At 41.6% G+C, this 19,447-nt stretch overlaps 4 protein-coding genes across 6 annotated transcripts in view; 3 read left to right on the top strand and 1 right to left on the bottom strand.

Moving 5' to 3' along the window:
• The first annotated feature begins 384 nt into the window (after positions 1-384).
• LOC109485249 (protein O-linked-mannose beta-1,2-N-acetylglucosaminyltransferase 1-like) lies at positions 385-4,109 on the top strand. The gene is made up of 5 exons (XM_019788712.1): positions 385-817; positions 1,352-1,492; positions 1,736-1,854; positions 2,187-2,389; positions 2,632-4,109. The coding sequence occupies exons 1-5, from the start codon at positions 732-734 to the stop codon at positions 4,036-4,038; spliced, it is 1,956 nt and encodes a 651-aa protein (XP_019644271.1). The 5' UTR covers positions 385-731; the 3' UTR covers positions 4,039-4,109.
• Positions 4,110-4,756: 647 nt separating this feature from the next.
• Positions 4,757-12,029, top strand: LOC109485263 (exosome complex component CSL4-like). The gene is made up of 9 exons (XM_019788737.1): positions 4,757-4,849; positions 5,330-5,414; positions 5,960-6,078; positions 6,217-6,288; positions 6,656-6,744; positions 6,954-6,987; positions 7,671-7,721; positions 10,836-10,917; positions 11,236-12,029. Exons 2-9 carry the CDS (start codon positions 5,387-5,389, stop codon positions 11,334-11,336), a joined length of 576 nt encoding a protein of 191 aa, XP_019644296.1. The 5' UTR covers positions 4,757-4,849; positions 5,330-5,386; the 3' UTR covers positions 11,337-12,029.
• An 853-nt stretch (positions 12,030-12,882) lies between these two features.
• Positions 12,883-19,447, top strand: part of LOC109485244 (peroxisome proliferator-activated receptor gamma coactivator 1-alpha-like) — a 33,051-nt gene continuing 26,486 nt past the window's right edge. For 2 of the 3 annotated variants that reach the window (XM_019788695.1, XM_019788693.1), the window contains exon 1: positions 12,883-14,078. In XM_019788695.1, coding sequence (XP_019644254.1) covers positions 13,317-14,078 — 762 coding nt within the window. In that variant the 5' untranslated portion in view covers positions 12,883-13,316. The remainder of the gene's footprint in view (positions 14,079-19,447) is intronic. The other variant, XM_019788694.1, reaches the window with a different exon arrangement.
• LOC109485259 (uncharacterized protein C6orf163 homolog) lies at positions 16,778-19,436 on the bottom strand. The gene is made up of 4 exons (XM_019788733.1): positions 19,090-19,436; positions 18,212-18,414; positions 17,618-17,820; positions 16,778-17,279 (listed from the first exon to the last, which is right to left on the bottom strand). Exons 1-4 carry the CDS (start codon positions 19,205-19,207, stop codon positions 16,895-16,897), a joined length of 909 nt encoding a protein of 302 aa, XP_019644292.1. The 5' UTR covers positions 19,208-19,436; the 3' UTR covers positions 16,778-16,894.

Below are 19,447 nucleotides of genomic sequence, written 5' to 3'. Positions count from 1 at the left end.
AGAATAGATAGATAACATTGACAGAAAAAAGATTAAAATGTGACGACAACATCTTAAAATATTCTATTTCCGATTCTTTGTCTCCTTCTAGAAGAGCTAAATTGTTTTTGATGACGCTGTAAGTTCGTGATTTTTATTTTACAAATAGCGTGCTATATTTTCTCTACATATGGTATCTTCTTACTAGAATAAGGGGGTGTTTCAAGTCCTGTAGATAATTTCATCATTCAAACTAAAAATAGAAAAATTAAAAGCTAGTCATCATTTCCATATTACTATTAGCTGGAAAGCAATGTTGTATGATAATATATGCATTCTTTCTAGTCTCAATTATCAATTTTACCAGTAACGAGGTCCCTATTATTACAGTGGTTCAGCCCATTCTCAATAGGGTCACTTCCGGTTTCTCGTTTCTTGAACGGAGGAATTTGCAGTTGTCAATATTACCCGAAATTATACCTCGTTAATTCCATTTCTCGCCACGATGGGACCGTTATCTTTGCCGTGAACTAGTCGATAGCTTTAGGACGGCCGCATACATGCAGGTTGCATGTAAGGGATCTCTGAATAGCCTTGATTTTTCTGTCAAAATTGGACTGAACGCCGCCGGCTGAAGTTCAAACAACGCGCAGCGTGAACGTGATCTTTGTGCACCCCCCTCCCCAGTTCTGAGAGCTGGAGTCTGAAGGACGGTCCTTCTCTCGAGTTTTTATCTGTATCCATGAGCAGTGATGGACCAGTGGAAACCTAACCCGAGAGCGGCGCCGTTCATCCCCCGACACAGGCCGAAGGGATTCCGTCTGGGCCCGTCAGTCAGGTAAAGACTGAGTGATGTATGATCATGATGATACAGATAAGCATGCTTAAACTGAAATGACGAGATCAACCTGGAGATGGGAGTCAGTTGTCACATGAAATAACTGGATTTCTTGTTGATATGGCGTCTTATAATGTACAGTTCCCATATCTAGTCGTTCATGACAGAGTTATTTGTGAAGTAAGTAAACATTGACATGGTTAGAATTCCCCAATCCTTTGTGTAAAACTTCACGTTTCCTTGGCTTTAAAATATACAAACTTAAGTATACAGATGGCAAGGGAACGTCTGATATTTATCACAAATAATGTTTGGGCCCTCTATCATACTAAAGTAAAGAATCAAATGATTGATGAAAGTTCTCAGCAACTTATGTAAAGAAACAAATGCAAATATAGAAACATTACATATGCATGTATAAAGTTGAATGCCAAATTAAAATTTCCTTTGTTTTAAAAGTTTGAGGTTATACCCATCATGTCAATTGCTTGTTCCATAAAGATATCATTATGTGCATCCCCTTCCCTTGAACAGGTCTGGCCCTCGAGTGTCCACTCGTGTCCTGCAGGCCATCCTAGTGGTCATCCTGCTGGCTACAGTCATCATCAACATCCTCTTCATCCTGGACACTACCAAACGGCTGCGGCAGAAGACCACACAAGACACTGCCTTTGGGTAGGTCTTATGGTTGATTTAGTTTTTCCATTTTATTCACATGCTTAATGGACATCAGAACAAATACAAAGAAAGGCCTAGAAAAACCCTCCTCTGGGGTTTACTCTTAAAATGACAAAATAAGAAGAATAACAATAGAAGTGATGTAATAATTACAATGGTAACATACAAATTCTGTTGAATATTATTAGTAACAAATCTAGCTAAGTCAACAACAGAACAAATTGATGCCATTTTCCTCAGGGACGAGGAGGGAGGGCCTGGTGACCATCATGCACCAGGGCAGGACAGCGGCAGGAAGATCGACATCGCCGTGCTGTCCAGCCAGACCAAGGTGTCTGTAGCAGTGGACGGCACAACCGGTGGGTCAAATCTGTCCTGAATACATCATGCTTCTACAGTCTACATCAGGCTTCTAGCAGCCCTTCCACTGGTCAGGCCTCTAGAACCTTGATGGCAAGCACCCCTGTGTCAGCAGAATTGGGCATATCCTAATCCTGTTGATTTATACACAACGGGTACATGTTAACATGGACCAATTATTGTCAGACTAAGAACTGTCACCATGGTGTTAGAGACTCAGATAACTGGTTTCCATTGTGAATCCCGAGCTCCTATGGTCACTGAGGTATCTTGGCTGTTTGGTTCTTGCTGTAATCTGATCTGCTCCAATCCTCTGACTCAATATTTTCAGTTCTTGAAGATGAAGACAGTGAGAAGGGTCGCGGGATCCACATCCTGGTCCTCCATCAGGCGACGGGCAGCGTGATGGCGCAGCGCGTGTTTGACACGTACTCAGCTCACGAGGACGAGGCCATGGTCCTGTTCCTGAACATGGTGTCCGACGGGAGGATCCTCATCTTCACTATCAAGGACGAGGGAACTTTTCAGATGAAGGTAACGTCAGCATTCAGCAATTGTCACATCTCTAGAATGCCTTTATTTCTCATCCTTTTTATGGATGCCAGACTCAAACTAAGAATCTTGTCCTGTTTGATATCTGAATGACCTTTGATGCAGAAAAAGTATGTATTGCTTATCATTTCCTATCACAAATTGTAAACTGCGCCCCAAATTGTCTGCCATTTTAAAGTGTGAGTAATGATAAACTATATCTATTCATTAATTCAATCATTCAGAGCACAGCCAGAAGCCTTCTGAAGACCTTGGGCAGCCAACATGCAGACATCCTGGGCTGGCGGGACATGTGGGGGTTCGTTGTGGTGAAGACTGGGCAGGTGTTTGCAGAACAGCACAACAAGTCACCTGACCTGTCCACCTGGGCGGAGCCCGTGTACCTGGAGACCTCCATCCCCCTGGCAGCCATGGAGGAGAGCGACTGTCCGTGGCCAGACACGGACGTAAACCGGCGTCGGCGTACGTTCTGCAGTAAGATCGAGGGCTACGGGAGCTTGTGTAGCTGCAGCGACCCGGCTCCCATCGAGATGAACCCGGAGCCTCTGCCCAATAACAGGATCGCAGACGTCCCTGTGTCGGTGATAGCCAGCAACAGGCCGGGATATCTGTACCGCATGCTGAGGTCGCTTCTCTCTGCACACGGCGCTAATCCAAACATGGTGACTGTCTTTGTTGACGGGTTTTTCGAGGAGCCGATGGAAGTTGTCAAACTGTTTGGTGTGCGAGGGATCCAGCATACGCCAATAGGGGTGAAAAATGCCCGCATATCGCAGCATTACAAGGCAAGTTTAACAGCATCCTTCAACTTGTACCCCAAGGCTGACTATGTGATAGTGGTGGAAGAGGACCTGGATGTTTCTGTCGACTTTTTCAGCTATTTCAGCCAGACATTACCCCTCCTGGAGGAGGACCCGACTGTGTACTGTGTTTCTGCGTGGAACGATCAGGGCTATGAACACTCCTGTGGTGACCCTGCCCTGATGTACAGAGTAGAAACCATGCCGGGGCTAGGCTGGATCCTCAAACGCTCTCTCTACAAGGATGAACTCGAACCCAAATGGCCGACGCCGGAAAAACTTTGGGACTGGGACATGTGGATGCGCCTGCCAGAGAACAGGAAAGGACGGGAGTGCATCATTCCCGATATCTCTCGGACATATCACTTTGGCAGCTCAGGCCTGAACATGAACTCATATTTCCAAGAAATGTACTTTAAGAAACATCTGATTAACACTGTGCCAAATGTAGAGTTAAAGAACATAGACAGGATGAAAAGTGAACCGTACGAAGAAGACGTCAACAAGTTGATCAGCACTGCAGAAGTTCTAGACCACAACATGTCCCCCTGCAGGGACAATCTGATCCCAGATGCTACCGAGGGCCAGAGCTACGTCTTATACATACAGATGGCGCGGGAATCAGACTTCCAAAACTGGCTGGCGCTGGCAAAGTGCCTGAAAGTCTGGGACCTGGATGCGCGGGGAAACCACAAGGCCATGTGGCGAATGTTTATGAATGGGAACCACTTCTTTGTGGTCGGACATCCAGCTTCTGCGTACTCGCAACATAAACCAGATTACATCATACCAGTGACCCTCCCTGTGGAGAAGAAGGACCAGAAGCGGTAGCTAATTTGGAACTCCTGATCTGTGTAAAGTTAGGGATACATAGTAGAAACTCTAGACTAGAGACCACAGACTTACCTGTTGTGTGGACTCCTAATAGTGCTCCATTGAGGAAGTATGCCATCATATCAGGAAGCTCACACAGCATTATGTTCAACATAGATCGCCAGAGATTTATTTTTAAAAAGAACATGTAACTAAAATACTACCTGACATAGGAAATGATTGCTAGTTTATATACATATGTGTATAGTTGCATTTCATGTACTTTTGTATTGTATACATTAGTCAATCTATTAGTCAATCTATTTTCTTAGGTTCAGGTGAAATACTTTTTTATCAAGTTGCAATTTTATTGGTTGTTTCAATTTTGTCGACTAGATACAATTTTTTTATCAGCATTATCTGTCTGGCAGTTATCTATTCCTCTGAATCCAACATGTTTCAGTTATCTTTCAAGTATTGAATGAATTTGACGGAAAACATGATGATCTTGAATAGAATTCAAAGCTGCTAGATTCTACCAATGAAGTTTGAATGTGATTCTACCCTCCTCGATGCTGACAATGGAACGGTCCGGGTTAATTTGCATACTGACCATTACATCATGATGCAGTCTAGGTTAGACTTGTAATTGAGTGGGATGGGGTGGGATTTAGGAAGTCTTGGCTGTGCCTAGACTCATTTTTTCAACTGATCACAGGTCTTAAGTCAAGGAAGGCAATATTTTACCGCAATAGTTTTAACAAAGTCTTTAGCCTATTATATATGACCTCCTTGAAGATTGTTTTTACATGTATCTAGATGCCGCAATGTGAGTACTTATTGCATTACTGTTTGTTAGACTTTTAAAACATAGGAAATGCCTTTCTTTAATTGTCTTATTATTAGTTTTACTGGGGAATTGTGTAGTTTCTTCAGGGTTATGTTAATAGCTTGTTAGATTTTGCAGTAAAAATAAAACCTTCATTGAGAAGTTTTTGTGGAGTTTTTGTTGTGCACATGGACAGGTAGACCATGGTCTCCACTAAGATTCTTTGATGACTGGAAAACAACAATTCTCCAAATGAGAACTGGTCAGAGGACAAGGATCATTCCTCTAATCTGGGCTTTTCCTAAATCAATGACTGTTATAATGTTATTGTAACACATTACTAATCAATGTGACCACAGGACAGTCTGAGAAGTTCTGAAGTTCATATTGTAGACTATACTTTCGACAATATTCATCACATGAATTTTTGACGTACACGTATTTACAGTTTTTGTTATCTTCACCTTTTCCACAAACCAGACCGTGCAGTAGTAAATATACCTGCTAGGGGGCGCTTTTGCAATCCTGTCAACAAACATGGCGGCGCCCAGGGTGTGCGTGCCAGGTAAGCAAGCATGCGAGCAAATGTGCCTTTTGCACAAGATGATATGTCATTTTCCTATGTTGTTTAGTCATTTTACTTGGCTGCAGACCTCTGGATTATAGATAACGTCTTGCCTGAACCGAAGTCTTTTTTGTAAAGCATTTTGGTTGATACAACGCACCGCAGTGTTTTGTGTGTGTGGGAGGGGGGTAGCCTGGGTTCCAGACCCATAGCACACTGGACACAAAATATCTCAGTGAGGTTAGGTCCCTTGCTTACTGAGATATTTTGTGTCCAATGTGCAATGGGTCTGGAACCCAGGCTAGGAGGGGGGCAGCAACGTTACAGCTTATATTAAAATTATTTATTCGGCTTATCCACTTTCACTTTTAGACGAGTATATACCAGTGTATCTACCAGTGCATTTTTTGGCGTCAGTTGGATACTTGTGACACTTATAAATCACTGTAATTTAGTAAGTATGGACATGCCACTTTCCATGCATACTTCCAACTCCTTTGAAATTAAAACAAATCAGACACGCAGACCTGTTTCCTACTCCCCAGGAGAACGTCTTGTCAGCACGGCTGACTGTGAGTCAGGACGAGGGACGTACGTACATCACGGATATATCTACTCCTGTCTAGCTGGCTACATGCACAAGAGGAACCTAGATGGAAAAGAGGTTTGATTTATATCCTTCCTAACTTCTGAGTGTGTCAGACTTAGCTCAAGTCTTCAGTGGAAAGGGCAGTCCTGAGATTTTGTTAACTTGTCTCAACCCTTCATTTTGATTATCTCGTGACCTTTCCTACTCTTCCAGCTGCCAATTGTGGAGGTTATCAGACAGAAGGAAGATGCAGTTCCCAGAATAGGCTCCATCGTCACTGGAAAGGTGTGTGAGACTGCAGTTCACTCTAATGTAGATAGGTGGTGCTAAGTGTGTTTGGTAGGTAGGTGGTGTACTAACGGGATTATTCCACCTCTTACAGTTGTTGAACATCTTGGACAGGTTTGATCAAATTGTGGTAAAATGCAGGGCACCAAGGGCACAAAAGAAAAGCTTAGAAAATTCAAAATGTGCACCATGCTATCACGCATAAAAGAAATTCATTTTATTGAGATTTGTTTCTTTCAACATGTTTGCTGTGTTAAGGCAGTCAAGAGTCAGTTAAAAAGGAGGAAGTTTTGGGCTTTGCTTCTCACTGAAAACATGTCTTCCCATGTTGGTGTGACTGTTAAGACCTGTGTTACCTGTACAGGTGACCAGTGTCAGTGGGCGGATGTGTAAGTGTGCCATCACCTGTGTGGAGAGGACCACCTTAAGGGAGCCATTCAGAGGACTCATCAGGTGAGATGGACAGCTTTAATGGTGACAAGACAAGAAGACTGAGACTTAAGATAGCCCCAACTAATCAAATCATTGTGACTGGGCATTGCCCTTTGAAATATACACATGAACATTGTGCCTTTCATTGCATTCTATTGCTATAACATTTAATTTGTGCCTGTTTGATTCTCTTGGATGATTGTCATCATTTTCTGATGTTCACCACACAGGAAAGAAGACGTTCGAGCTACAGAAAAAGACAGGGTAAGGGTCATGTCGATTTTAATTAGATGATGCTTCATTTAAAAACTGACTTGCTTGAAAGGAGATCATAAAATTTGTTTCTGTTTCTGTCATTACCAGACTAAAGAAGCCAGGTATTCCATACACTACCCTTTTTTCCAGTTAGAAATGTCACATTCTGCAGTACTTCATGATGCAGATCACAATTTGTTTTTGCATGTGCACATATATGCTAGCTATTGTATATAGTCAAAATAGTTTTCATGAAATTGCTCTCAAATACAATTTTTTTCAACAATCTTGATTTTTTTTAAAGCATCTCGAGATGCTCAGAAAAAATCTCAAGATGCTTTGAAAACATCTTGGAAAGATCTTGAGACCTTCCGTTTTCATCTTAATATTTTCTGAAAGATCTTGAGATTGTAATGAAAAATCTCGAGATTGTCTCATGACATCTCAAGATTTGGTCTAGAATATTGAGATCTTTAGAATAAATCTTGAGATTTTTCCATTTTTAACGAAGCGTGAAGACCCATGCTGGGAGTCATTATGATCCGCTATGTAACAGATAAGTTTTTGACAAAATATTGGATATGTACCTCTAAGCTGTAAACAGCCAGAGGTATTATTTTTTTTTTTAGTCTAAAGTGCTCTGCTCAGTCCAATAATAAGCTGCTCACTGTTACATGAATTTTTACTTCCAGGTGGAAATGTACAAATGCTTCAGACCAGGGGACATAGTTCTTGCAAGAGTTGTATCCTTTTGTGGCCTGTTCTTACCTTTTACTGCTGGTTGTACTCGAAATGCTCTTCTTTTGAATAAGTAAATTGGTATTCCATTATTGCCTTCGACTGAAGGCTATGCCTTCGGAGAAGGTTATGAAATCGGGTTTGCACTGTTTGGCAGATTAGGCACGATAACTCTTGAAGGCAAGGTCCGAGGTTCACGATTTTTGGCAGGCAGGTTGATTTAGGGGTGGCCATTGTCAAGGCTAAAAATGGGCTTCGTGGGGGGTTCCTAAGTCACTGTAGTTGACCTTGGTTTTTGGTGTTTTTCCTTGTCATCAAGATATCTCGAGAATCCTTAAATGGATGTTCATTATTTTTAGTGGGCAAGTTACCGTTGAAAATGCCGAGGTCAAGTTCAAAGATGGGCCCCCGTGGGGGTTTCTATGTCACTGCAGTTGACCTTTGTTCTTGTGTTTTTCTTGTCATCAAGATAACTCGAGAATCTTTAAATGGATGTTCATGTTTTTAGTTGGCAAGTTACCATTGACAATACCAAGGTCAAGTTCGGATATGGGCTTCGTGGGGGGTCCCCACGTCATTGAATTAGAAAGTACTGCAGCGAAACTTCTGGTTTTTTAAATCTCGTGATATGGACGTGCTAGGGTCATGATTTTTAGATGGTAGGTAGCTCTCGTGCTCAGAAAGAAGTGCCGTAAGTTTGGGCCCCGTAGCAGCTTATTTGGGAAATGCAGAGGCATTTGTTTGAAAATGTTTGAAGTAGGATAGCTCAAGAACCGGTTGACGGATTGTTGTTATTTTTGGTATCTCGGTAGCTTAAGTGATGCTTGACCTAATTAGATGACAATTATGCAAATCACAATCTAATTTACATAATTAATGACAAAAGTCTATAAATCTGCTGCGTTCCATGATAGAACAATTGAAATGGTGGCATATTTAAACAAGAGGAAGAGGAACATTGACAGATATTAATTATGTAAATTGTGACCCAATTTGATTAATTAATAAGAGAAATCTATATGTCTTTCATACTGCACTAGACCTTTTTGGTTTCCACCCTCTGTGGATTACATTGCTTTATGCCCACAAGGATAGCTGGAAAAAACTTTCCTGTTTGTTGAAACAACAGAATCCTTGCGAAATTGGCGAAAGTGGCGCTTAATGCTGCATTAATACTGAAAGTTTTAATACTGGGTTAATGCTGGGTTAACGACTCGGCCAGCCTTCAAACACACATAGATACATCATTCATAATGTACAATGTAGAAAAGGCAATCTTTCTTTTTATTAATATTTGTTACATGTACTGGAGCAACTGCATAACTCTTGTAAAATTTGTGAACCCTGACACAAGACTGCACAAATGTACACGCTAATGTTGTAGGGAATACAGGAAACCTATTCATATCTAGGTTAAAACAACAAGTTACAGACAGGAAGCTGTCAACATTGGTTTTAGTTGAAAAAACGTTTTCTTTGAAATTGTTTGTTGAAAAACATTAGTGGCCCAGTGCCCCAGCAGAGCGTGCTTTATTTGACAGGTCTGTGGCCCCCAGTGTGAACATCTGGAATTAGCCTGGTTGCCAGACCCATAGCACACTGGACACAAAGTATCTCAGTTTGGCACCCAGGTAAATCTGGAATATGGATAATGTGAATAGGTTTCCCGTAATACCTACAACATTAGCATGTACATTTGTGCAGTCTTGTGTAGTACATTTGTGCATATCGTATCGTAATGCAACAGGAGTTAAAGATTAAAACCCGATATAAGGTCACAAACTTTGTTTTAATCGATAACATAGTTGGTATACTGTACACAATGGCCAGGTCACTAGAAGGAAGTGGTCTGAACGCATTGAGCAGTATCTAATCTTTATAAGCTTTGTGGCTTTAGCGAGGAGCACGGCGGTATGCTATGAATGACTTTGAGTTTGATGCCTGTAATCTTCTTCATAATGGGTCGTGTGGAGAGGGAATAGAGAAGCCCTGCCATTGAAAGGATAGATTTTCACGACCATATTATGGTCCGATGGGCCCCCACAAGAAAACTAACATAGCCAAACTGCGTCGCCAACCTGAGAAATAACCAGTAAATAACTACTAGTTCAAAAATTGAAGATTGTTAAATTGCAACTAGGATACATATTTTATTTGAATTCTATCCAGGATAAATTGCATTGACAGGATAGACTGGGACGGTTAGGTAGGTCACCCGAGGCTGACCTCAGCCCTGCCAGTCGTACCTCTGGGAACGTCCCCGGAGGACCTGGGCTAATCTATACCACTATCCGGGCTGGAATAGAAAGTCGGGCTGTTTCCTGCTAAAAGTTTGATACGACGGCCCCTCTAACAAGTAAGGCATATATGATAAATGAGTTTCTCTTTGTGGAGGAAGGTTAACTTTCTACCAGGCACCATGGATCACTGGAAAAATAGTAGAAAACGGCCAAAATAAAGGGAATAGTATGCCGCTAAAGGGTCAGATAGCCCGCTAGAGAGATACAACTCACCGGGAGGAACCCATTTATCTTACATACCACATACCATCACAACAATTGGCCAGTTTGTGTGATTTTGTAACTTGCAATTGTCTTCAATGTATTGGACATCGCACGCTTCAACAACACTGGCTGCATAGAAGAATAATTTAGTTGAAGGAGTTTTTGCCGTTTTGAAGTTTGGATCACCGCGTATCGGAGGGAAGAAAACAACCTTTCGCGGCCAGACTCCCCAGGCCAATTCTCCTCTTCTTTTTGCCGAATTCTACGATCCGTATTTCCGTAGAAAGACATGGTACAGGCTTGGTGAATAGTCTGTTGCTTCGTTCACTACGATAATCATCTTCACAAAAAACCTACACTATACACACACACAACACCCACCAAAACAATATCACACTGTCGAAGGCATGAGACCTCCGAACTCTAGTTTCTTGATGGTTTCATTTTGAGAAATATTACAAGGTACATGTATATGTAATTCATATTCATAGCTTAGACAATTTACAACTAATCAAGGACATTATACACACAATTATTTGTGTGTATAATGTCCTTGAACTAATATATAAAAAGCTAAAGATTTCACTGCAAGGTTTCCTTGACGTGCCCTGTCAGCTGTCCCTGGGCGATGCCAACTGTTACCTCCTGTCCACAGCTGAGAATGAGCTGGGGGTGGTGCTGGCTCTCAGTGAGGCTGGTGAGTCCTGCTATCCTGTCTTATAAGTTATGGGCCGCATGTGTGCTGTGTGAAGGCATGAAGGCTCCCATCTATGTTAAGTCATCCCACAACTTGTCTGTTTGTGTTCATGCCTCTGCTTTTAAAACTTCAGCCTGAAGCCAAATCTGTTAGTGAGAAATCATTTACGTCACCCTCTAATTTAGATCTGCCTTTTAGTACTGACTTTTTTGTACGTATGTGGTCTTTGAGTTCTCTTTTTGGTTACATGCCAGGCCTGGTTACATGCAATGAAGTTGGGCACTGTATATAAGTCACATTGTGTGCTGTCCATTGCAGGAGCACAGATGGTGCCTGTAAGCTGGAGTGACATGCAGTGTCCCAAGACAGGCAGTAAAGAGTTCAGGAAGGTGGCCAAGGTCCAGCTTCAGCAGGAATGAACAGGCCATTTTGCTAGTTAGTTAGTTTATTTTCTTAGTTTTTTAAAATTTTGATAGGAACACCACAACTATGTGTATAACATGTCCAACCCCTAGTTTGGATCACTACAGCATTTCATATGTTGAAATGTCTTCTAATATATCTTTCCATTCCAAAACTCATGCTTGCAAGCTTTCATTTACAATCAAAATGGCACTTATGTTATGTTCCCTTGAACAATTATCCGAATCCACAGTATGACTAATAAACAGCACTTAATACTGTAATACCCAGATTGATCTGAAATACATGTAGATGGTATTACTTAAAGCTGCTGTGGGTTGTGGTTTGTTTTGTTACTAGTACATGTAATTGAATTTGATTCCTTTATCTTAAAATGTCAAGCAGACTACACAGTCCTACTTTGGTCATCCCTCATTCTATAGAGTTCTTAGAGTCTTTGTTCCTGTATCTAGGAAGCAAAGTCGTAGCTTATGTGTCCTTGACATGGGCTAGAGCCTCAGCCTAGAGGAATTTGTTCAGCTTGTTACAGATGAAAAAGATTATTCTCCAAGCAGAGGTTAGGTTTGTTTTGGACGCTTTTAGGCATATTTATCTAATACATGTATGTATTGAAATTCATAATCGTATTGTTTCGTCATGTCTTTGTCATGATTTCTCATATGTCATTGTAGGAGGTAAGAAAATGCTAATTAAAAACAATACCCCGTTTATACTACTGGAATGAGTGATTACTCTTCCTTACCCTTGTAACAGTATACTGGATATGTTTATGTATCACTCTATTGGCCCCTATCCAGAATAGGTTAGTTGTCAGGCCCCAGACTATAGGATTACACAACATCTACATAACAATTACAGGTTTTAACTTTTTGTATGTTGCATACAGGGAAGAAATTTTACATGCCTCTTTTTTTTTAGGTTTTGCTTGTACAACTAAATAAACAATTACAGATAAACAGTTAACAATGGTGAAGTCTAAGGGCCGTAATAAGCCATATGGTTGGTACAACATTGATTTATGGCATAGCGAGTGCAAGCTAATGGTAAGACAAACCAAAGGACAACACAAATGTCCTCAAGCCATACATGTATCACAGACCCCCAATTAAATGACAATGCATAAAATTCCCAAATCTTTGCATGCATGCCGTGAGTTCCCTACTCTCCAAACAGAGGTTGATTGAGAAGATTGTGACCTTCATTTATGTAGCAGTTTCTGACAGCTGGCCCAATCAACTTACTAGTGCCTTCCCTATTGGTCACTGGCTTGCCAGTTGGTCATGAGTTTGCCAGGGAAAGATCTGCTTGGAGATTAGATTCCCTATCACATGTCAGGTCACACTGCTACTGTGGCAACAGTGTTAGCTACCAACATGACTGATAGCTTTTGTGATTCTAATAATTTTATCTCTGCCACTCCCACCAGTGTAAATACTGGTGTATAAGCTCCTCTAACAACAGTTCTAGCCATAGAGGCAGTGGAAAGCGACTGCTGTAGGTTATTTAGGGTTAGTCCTAACAGTCTCAGCCAGGCATGCCAACGTGCTGACGGTCAAAAGTTCAACATCCGTAAGGTCAGGTGACGTCTGTGAGAGACTGTGTCCAGGTTGTGTACGGTGGGGCAGACCCTAGGTGGCACCGAGACAGTGTCAACAGCAGTGAGCTTTAGACTTTGCACTGCTTTTATTTGTGGAAAGTGGGAGGAGCCGCAGGCAGGGCTGTTTCGTGCATTTGTTGCATTTGCAGCACACTCAGATTAGTGGAAACACTGGCCGGGGAGGACACAATGCCAGGACAATAGGCAACTGAACAGGTTTTAACATCTCACTTATATTGACCTATTTGTAAGAAATGGTAATGTTTATTGGAGAAGTGTGTATATTATGGTGGCAGAAATGGTTAGGTTATTATAGTGCAGGGAAGCATGTCTGAGAACTACTAAGTGTAATACCAGGTTGCAGGGACAGGACTTTAACATGGGGTGCAACTGTTCAAGTCTACAAGGCAGTGGGAACTGCCCTCATTTTCCTGACCAGCAGAACGGGACATGGCTGCCTGCGAATGATAACTCCAGGAAACAGTGGGGCCTGTCACCCTCCTCACAGAGCAGCGCATCGCAGGTGCAGAAAGGAACGCAGCTGAAAACTTTGACAAGCTTAGTCAGAGGTGGGCAGAAAAATGCTATGATGCCAGATGAACCAGTCAGCATTAAAGACATGTTGGTCATGAGAGATGAAGTTACCTCGTCAACACCAGATGACCAGGAGCAGTACCAGCATCTCAAGAGTCTGTTACGTGGGGCAGGGCAGCCCATGGTCAACAGCCTATACAGCTGTAACATACACCATGAAGAAGTCCAGGAATGCAGCACAGAGTCACTTGTAGCTGACAGCGAGGCTGCCACAGAAAAAGAATGGTTAGAAAAATGGCAGAATGAAAACCATCAGAAAACAACATTGGAGAAAAATTCCACAACTTGGGACGGGGTTGAATATGTCACCAATGACCATTTTTTTAGTGGCATATCTAATGATCTCTGGCCAGGTGAACCTGAGCCCCAGGCTGCCCAGTGCACCATGAACAGGCTCACGTCTCCTGTGACTGTGCATAGTGATGAGAGCACCTGTCAGAGCAGTCCCAGGAGTGATCCAGACTTCTGGCAGCCCAGCCTGGCAGGGTCAAGTCTGGAGGAGCAGAATGTGCTGAACATGAGCCTGGATGGACTCCTGCGGAAAGTGGTGAGTGTTGGGTCATGTACAAACATGTAGGTGGTAAGAAATTGGACACTGCAGGTGTTTTTAAAATATAGAGCTATCTAATTGCTATCTCATAATTTTGTTGAATTTCCAGGTAAATTCTAAAATGCCCCTTGTTCTAGTGTCCAATATCTTGCCACTGCTGTTGGGTCAAGATTGGCCTTCAGTTTGTTTTACTTCACTTATAATTTTTTATATACCACAATGGTCCAAGGGATAGTAAGACAAGACAGTGATGTGGAAAAATTGTTGACATATCCTGGATGGTATTAATTGTTATAATTAACATGCTTAAGAAGGCCATTGAAAATTCACCTAAAACTTAAGTGAATTAAGATAAAACTGATCTTCGTTGCTATGGTGATTGCTTCTTGAACAAACCAAAGATAAGCAACCAAGGGAACATCATCAGTTACTTAGAGATCAGATAATTTGTGTTATCCTCTTTCAAACACACAGGAAGGATCCAAAATCTATAATATCCAAGTAGATATACGGCTTTAGTTTCTTAAGCAGCATATTTAAAAAATTCTCTCTTGCTGATGATCATAAAATAGTTGTCAGTTGAGTTGTTTGCCCACCATAAACTGGCATTAGCTGTTGGTCTAAAGTCCAATTCCAGCCAAATCTAAGCAAACATATTGTACAAAGTCTGTGTATATGATAATCATGACATTTCTTCTTGTCTAAAAAAAGAACAACAACTTTTATGCTGTTATCATGATACCCACTTGGAAGAGGGTCCTAGATTTAAAAGGTCTGCTATTAATTGTTATCCTTACAATAATCTTTGGGTACTTGAAAAAAGTACAGGCTATTTAAATTTCATCACTGGTCTGGTAGGTCATTGACCTAGATGTCAGTACTAAACTGTCAGTTTAAATTTTCAAAGGTTTTCAACACTGGTAAGTCATTGACCTACGTGTCAGCATCTCCCTCTCAATGCCACCATGTAGATATTCTTTACCAGGCAGTGGTTGACCTAGAGGTCAGCACCAAGTCTCCTCCAGGCCTTCTTAGCCTATAAAGGGGTTGTAACAGTGGGGTTCCTACATTGTTAGTCTGGTGGAGACTTAGGGAGATTGTGTAACACATGCAGGCTAACCTAGAGGCCAACACCATTCTGTGTTGCTCAGGCATACATGTGGACTTACTGGCTCACTGCCATTGCTGAGTCATGCCACTACTGATCCAAAGTCACCTGATAAGGTTTTATAACTGTTGTAGATCACCAACACAATAGTCAACCTTAACTAAAGTGTTTCAAAGGTGATGTGGAATGTGAACTCAAATAACCAGCAGGGACAAACATCGCTTTGTTTGCCTGAATAATACAGCGGCTGTTTGAACTAACGTTACTTCAACATGTAAAAGATTGATTTTCACTGACACCAGCAAAATCTTAACGGCAGTTTGAATGTGGTCCCGTTTACTGTAGTCATTGGTACTGTCATGTTCTCAAATATTAGGCTGTATGACATCCTGGTTAGTTTATGCTCCTATACTTTCCCTACTAGTAGGTAGAAGTCCTAGCATCAACTCGGATGGCACCCAGGCTACTTAGAAATACAATCCACCCACCTTCCCATGATGTTTAGCTTTTAAAACAATCTGAGAAATTATGTATTCTTGATTCAGTGTATACAGGCAATACTGTATAGTGCTTCAAAACTATCAAGACCATCACAGCCTCACCTTTTGAAAAGAAGAAAATTCAAGGGACCAGAATGACAGAGTAAATTTTGTTTTTTTTAAACAGGTAACGTTAAAGCCCTGTGCTGAGATTTTCAAATTTGGCAAAAAATTGCAAAAGAGAAGCCAGTTTCAGCAGCATAAAAAAGAGATTAATTTTCTCCCTGCTGCTTGAAACTCAACTGTTTGGAATACAACACTGCAACTGCTAGAGGGAGCTTTTTCCTAGTAGGCACAACATGGTCATGGTCCACTAGCTAGGGCACATGGATACTGGAGACAACACTTTTTCACCAATGCCCTGAACATTTGAATCTTACACAAGCAAAAACTACAACGAGTAGGAGTTTGCACCAAGCAAGTTTCAAATATTGCTTAGCAAGGGTTTAAATCAAAAAGATCATTCAATGAAGTTTGCTCCCTTTGCATATGTCATGCACAAAGTTTTTACAGGAATCATTCTGTGTAGAAGTTGCAACATTTTGCTATGACTAGTTACATCTCATACCTTCATGCCATTTTATTACCTTAATTCATTGTTTAATTCACTTATTTGTATGGCATTGGAGCCCTGTGAACTTACTACAAATTACAATGGCAACCAGGCTTTAAATGTTCTATATCATCAAAAATATCTTTATTCTGTATTGTACATTATAATCATTTAGATATTGTAACTCATTCATCAGGAAGTTTTGGAGTGGTCATTGATTAGATGACTGGATATTCATGTGACTTGAATGAAGTCATGGGTCAGCAAATCAAAGTTGTCCTGTAGGTTGATGTATGCCCAACAGTTTGTATAAACACACACTCTGCAGTTTGCACATGATTATAATCTCTTTGGCAAACAGGAATTTGACCAGTGGGACGGAGTCCAAGATTTAAAAAGATGCCACGAGTCAACTTAGAGATTAAAACATAGCTGCATTTTCAGTCACACTTGTCGAGAATCCTAAAAAAAGAATTTCTCTTATTCCTTCATTTCATTTTGTTTAATCCTTCATCCTTTTCCACATTGTTGGTTTGAAGGGAAATGAAACAATGGACAGAAATACCCGGGAATTGCAATTTTTACAGTAGATGCTTTTGTTCTCTGAGTATCTTTAATTTATCCCCGCCAGTAAGAAGTCAGCTTGTCCCTCCTGAAAGCCGGAACATCTCTCTGCAAACCTGGTGAACTCCTGTCTCATCTCCAGCAGGTCACCCTCCAGCTTGGTCTTCAGTGACGTCATGTCGTCCAGCTGTTTTGTGATCTGCCTGAGCTCCAGCTCCCGTGACTTCAGCGCTTTCCGCATCTGTGCCAGCTCGTGGTCGTGCTCAGCCTGTAAGCTGGCTAAGTGCCGAGCATGTTTCTTCTCCTCTTCTTCCCGTGTTCTTGCGATGGCCGCAGCCAGGTCCTTCTGAAACTGGTCGTGTTGGTTGGACAGAGCCTTCTTCTTGTCTTCATCTGCTGCTTTTGCTGTCTCAACAGCCTCATCTGCTTTCATTCTGAAATAGAAACATTGCATTAGATGATTATTGTAGAAATGCCACAGTATATTTTATTACATCTATATGACATTGTTATATGTTCTCAGGTTAGCATACTGATCAAAGTTTGCCTCCTTAGAGCATGAAAGTGATCAGGAAATACCACAAATCAGAATAAAAAAAGCATAGAAAACTGCAAACATCCTGAAACTTTCCAGCCTTTTGGTATAAGTTAAATGTTTTGCCAATACATGTAACGTTATGACTGTGTTTATAATTGGATGTCCATTTTCTCTTCATGCCAATGGCAAAGCTGTTCATCAATCAACATTCTTCAGCAATCTGCCGAGACTTACTGAGCGACTCTGTCTGCCTGTGCTGCGGCTGCCTGCCGTTCCTCATCCTGAGCAGCCTTTACTGCTGAGACCTTCTGTACTGCAAACTCCTCCTGCGCCTTCCTCAGACTGTCGTGTAACTTCTCCTCCGCCTCCTGTCGCTCTTTCTTCAGCTGCTGAAGCATCCTTTTGTTCATCTCCCCTTCTACCCTCAGTCCTTCCTCCTGAAATACAGGAAATATAGCAATATGCCATTATAACTCTGGAATGGTATCTCCAATGAATTGAATTATATGAAAATTGAATTGAATTTAAGAAAATACTTGTACTTTTGAACTTGTTTTACACTACATGCACAAGTATATTTGATGCACCAGATAGCACCCATGGAGTAACTATGATTTACATTTTGTAATTGTAACAGAATTGCTTCCCATGTGAAAACAAATGCTTTTAGCATTTGACAAGAATGGCTTATGGCCACCTTGAATTCTCTGTCATACTATTTCTTCAGTTCCCAAACATGTTCTACAGTGTATTTTCTTGGGGACTTTTAACCCAATTACTTCACACATGAAAAGAAATGCTTTTGAAGCATTTGACAAGGATGGCCACCTTAAGTTCCTTCTTGTACTGTTTCCTGATGTTCTTAATCTCTCGCTCCTTCTCCGTCTGCGCATGTTGCAGCGCCGCCTCCACGGCCTCCTGTTTGACTGTCTCTGCCTCCTCCCACACCCGAGCCTCTGCCTCCTGCACTGCCAGGTCTCTCTGCTGCCCCGCTGTCAGCTGGACTTTCGAATGCAGTTTGTGGCCAATGTCTGAAATAGGGATGAATATCATTTGTAAATCCAAAGTTCTACCGGTAACTAAGTTTTTAATATGAGACATAGCCATGACATTACAGCCAGGAAGAAGTTGGCAACTTGGGTGGTACTTGGGTGATTTGCCTACCATTGATTTGTATAGATATGTGTACCAGTAGTTGTAAACAAAAAACAGTGGGCGCAGCTATTTAAGTAAGCTGTCAAATATGAGTTCCTAGAACTGACAAAGGATTTCGTTAAAGTGTCCCACTTTTAGTGAAAACTGAGAGTTTATTCAGTATCGATGGACCGTACTCGGGTAGTTCACTTGCCCCCTTGGCCTCACTTCAACGCATAGTCAAGTAGCTTATAAGCCCCAGTTGTGTAAGCATATAGCATTCCATTGAAGAAATCGAAAACAGTTGTCTTGCCGTAATGGGCACTTGCGCCTCAAAGCAAGGGAATGTCGTATCTTTACCGATCCTCTTTAAGTGTTAAGACATCATACTAAGTTTTACTCTATCGCTTTGAGTAATTATTACGTAAATTACGTGATCTATATGAGACGTCCGAGCGAAGTAAATATTTTGCGCCATACCCTGATTATGATAGTCCCTTTGGGAAAGCGACTGTTCATTTTGGCTCCTACACGAAGAGCATTGTGACCACACAAACAACACAACTTCGTACCTAGAATGCTGTGATGGGTGAATCCTTGCGTCAGAGCAGGTTTCGTCTCCTCGTACCTCCGGGGTAAACCGGTGTACCTTGGCTCCAAGGAGGAACTTGATTTGCCAACAGTTGCCATTTTCCGCCAAGCTTGTTTCTGCTGGCCGCTAAGTAATAAGGTCCTTTTTGTCCTAACTTTGGGTGAGTTCTTGCTGTGCTCCTTTCCAACAGATTTTGCACCAGAATTCACTCGATTTAGTACGTCGAAAGTATCTGTTTAGACCCGCTGGCTATCAAGCATGCACCTGTTTCAAACTTTGTATCAACTTGCTTTCCCTTTCACGCAGTACTTGGGTCCAATTTCGTCGTCCGCCAACAG

Source organism: Branchiostoma belcheri, unplaced genomic scaffold (assembly GCF_001625305.1).
Source record: "Branchiostoma belcheri isolate BF01 breed outbred unplaced genomic scaffold, Haploidv18h27 scaffold74, whole genome shotgun sequence".
Taxonomy (NCBI): Eukaryota; Metazoa; Chordata; class Leptocardii; order Amphioxiformes; family Branchiostomatidae; genus Branchiostoma; species Branchiostoma belcheri.
Note: the sequence above shows the minus strand (reverse complement) of the source record. Positions and strands in the feature narration are given on the sequence as shown.

Excerpts from the sequence above, each read along its gene's own strand:
- LOC109485259 (XM_019788733.1), bottom strand. The coding sequence starts at position 19,207 with ATGGCAACTGTTGGCAAATCAAGTTCCTCCTTGGAGCCAAGGTACACC. Across the intron at positions 18,415-19,089 it reads CACCCATCACAGCATTCTAG|ACATTGGCCACAAACTGCAT; the intron begins GTACGAAGTTGT and ends TCCCTATTTCAG. Across the intron at positions 17,280-17,617 it reads CAGGCAGACAGAGTCGCTCA|AATGAAAGCAGATGAGGCTG; the intron begins GTAAGTCTCGGC and ends TTTCTATTTCAG.
- LOC109485249 (XM_019788712.1), top strand. The coding sequence starts at position 732 with ATGGACCAGTGGAAACCTAACCCGAGAGCGGCGCCGTTCATCCCCCGA. Across the intron at positions 818-1,351 it reads CGTCTGGGCCCGTCAGTCAG|GTCTGGCCCTCGAGTGTCCA; the intron begins GTAAAGACTGAG and ends TCCCTTGAACAG. Across the intron at positions 2,390-2,631 it reads AGGGAACTTTTCAGATGAAG|AGCACAGCCAGAAGCCTTCT; the intron begins GTAACGTCAGCA and ends TCAATCATTCAG.
- LOC109485263 (XM_019788737.1), top strand. The coding sequence starts at position 5,387 with ATGGCGGCGCCCAGGGTGTGCGTGCCAG. Across the intron at positions 5,415-5,959 it reads GCCCAGGGTGTGCGTGCCAG|GAGAACGTCTTGTCAGCACG; the intron begins GTAAGCAAGCAT and ends CCTACTCCCCAG. Across the intron at positions 10,918-11,235 it reads GCTGGCTCTCAGTGAGGCTG|GAGCACAGATGGTGCCTGTA; the intron begins GTGAGTCCTGCT and ends TGTCCATTGCAG.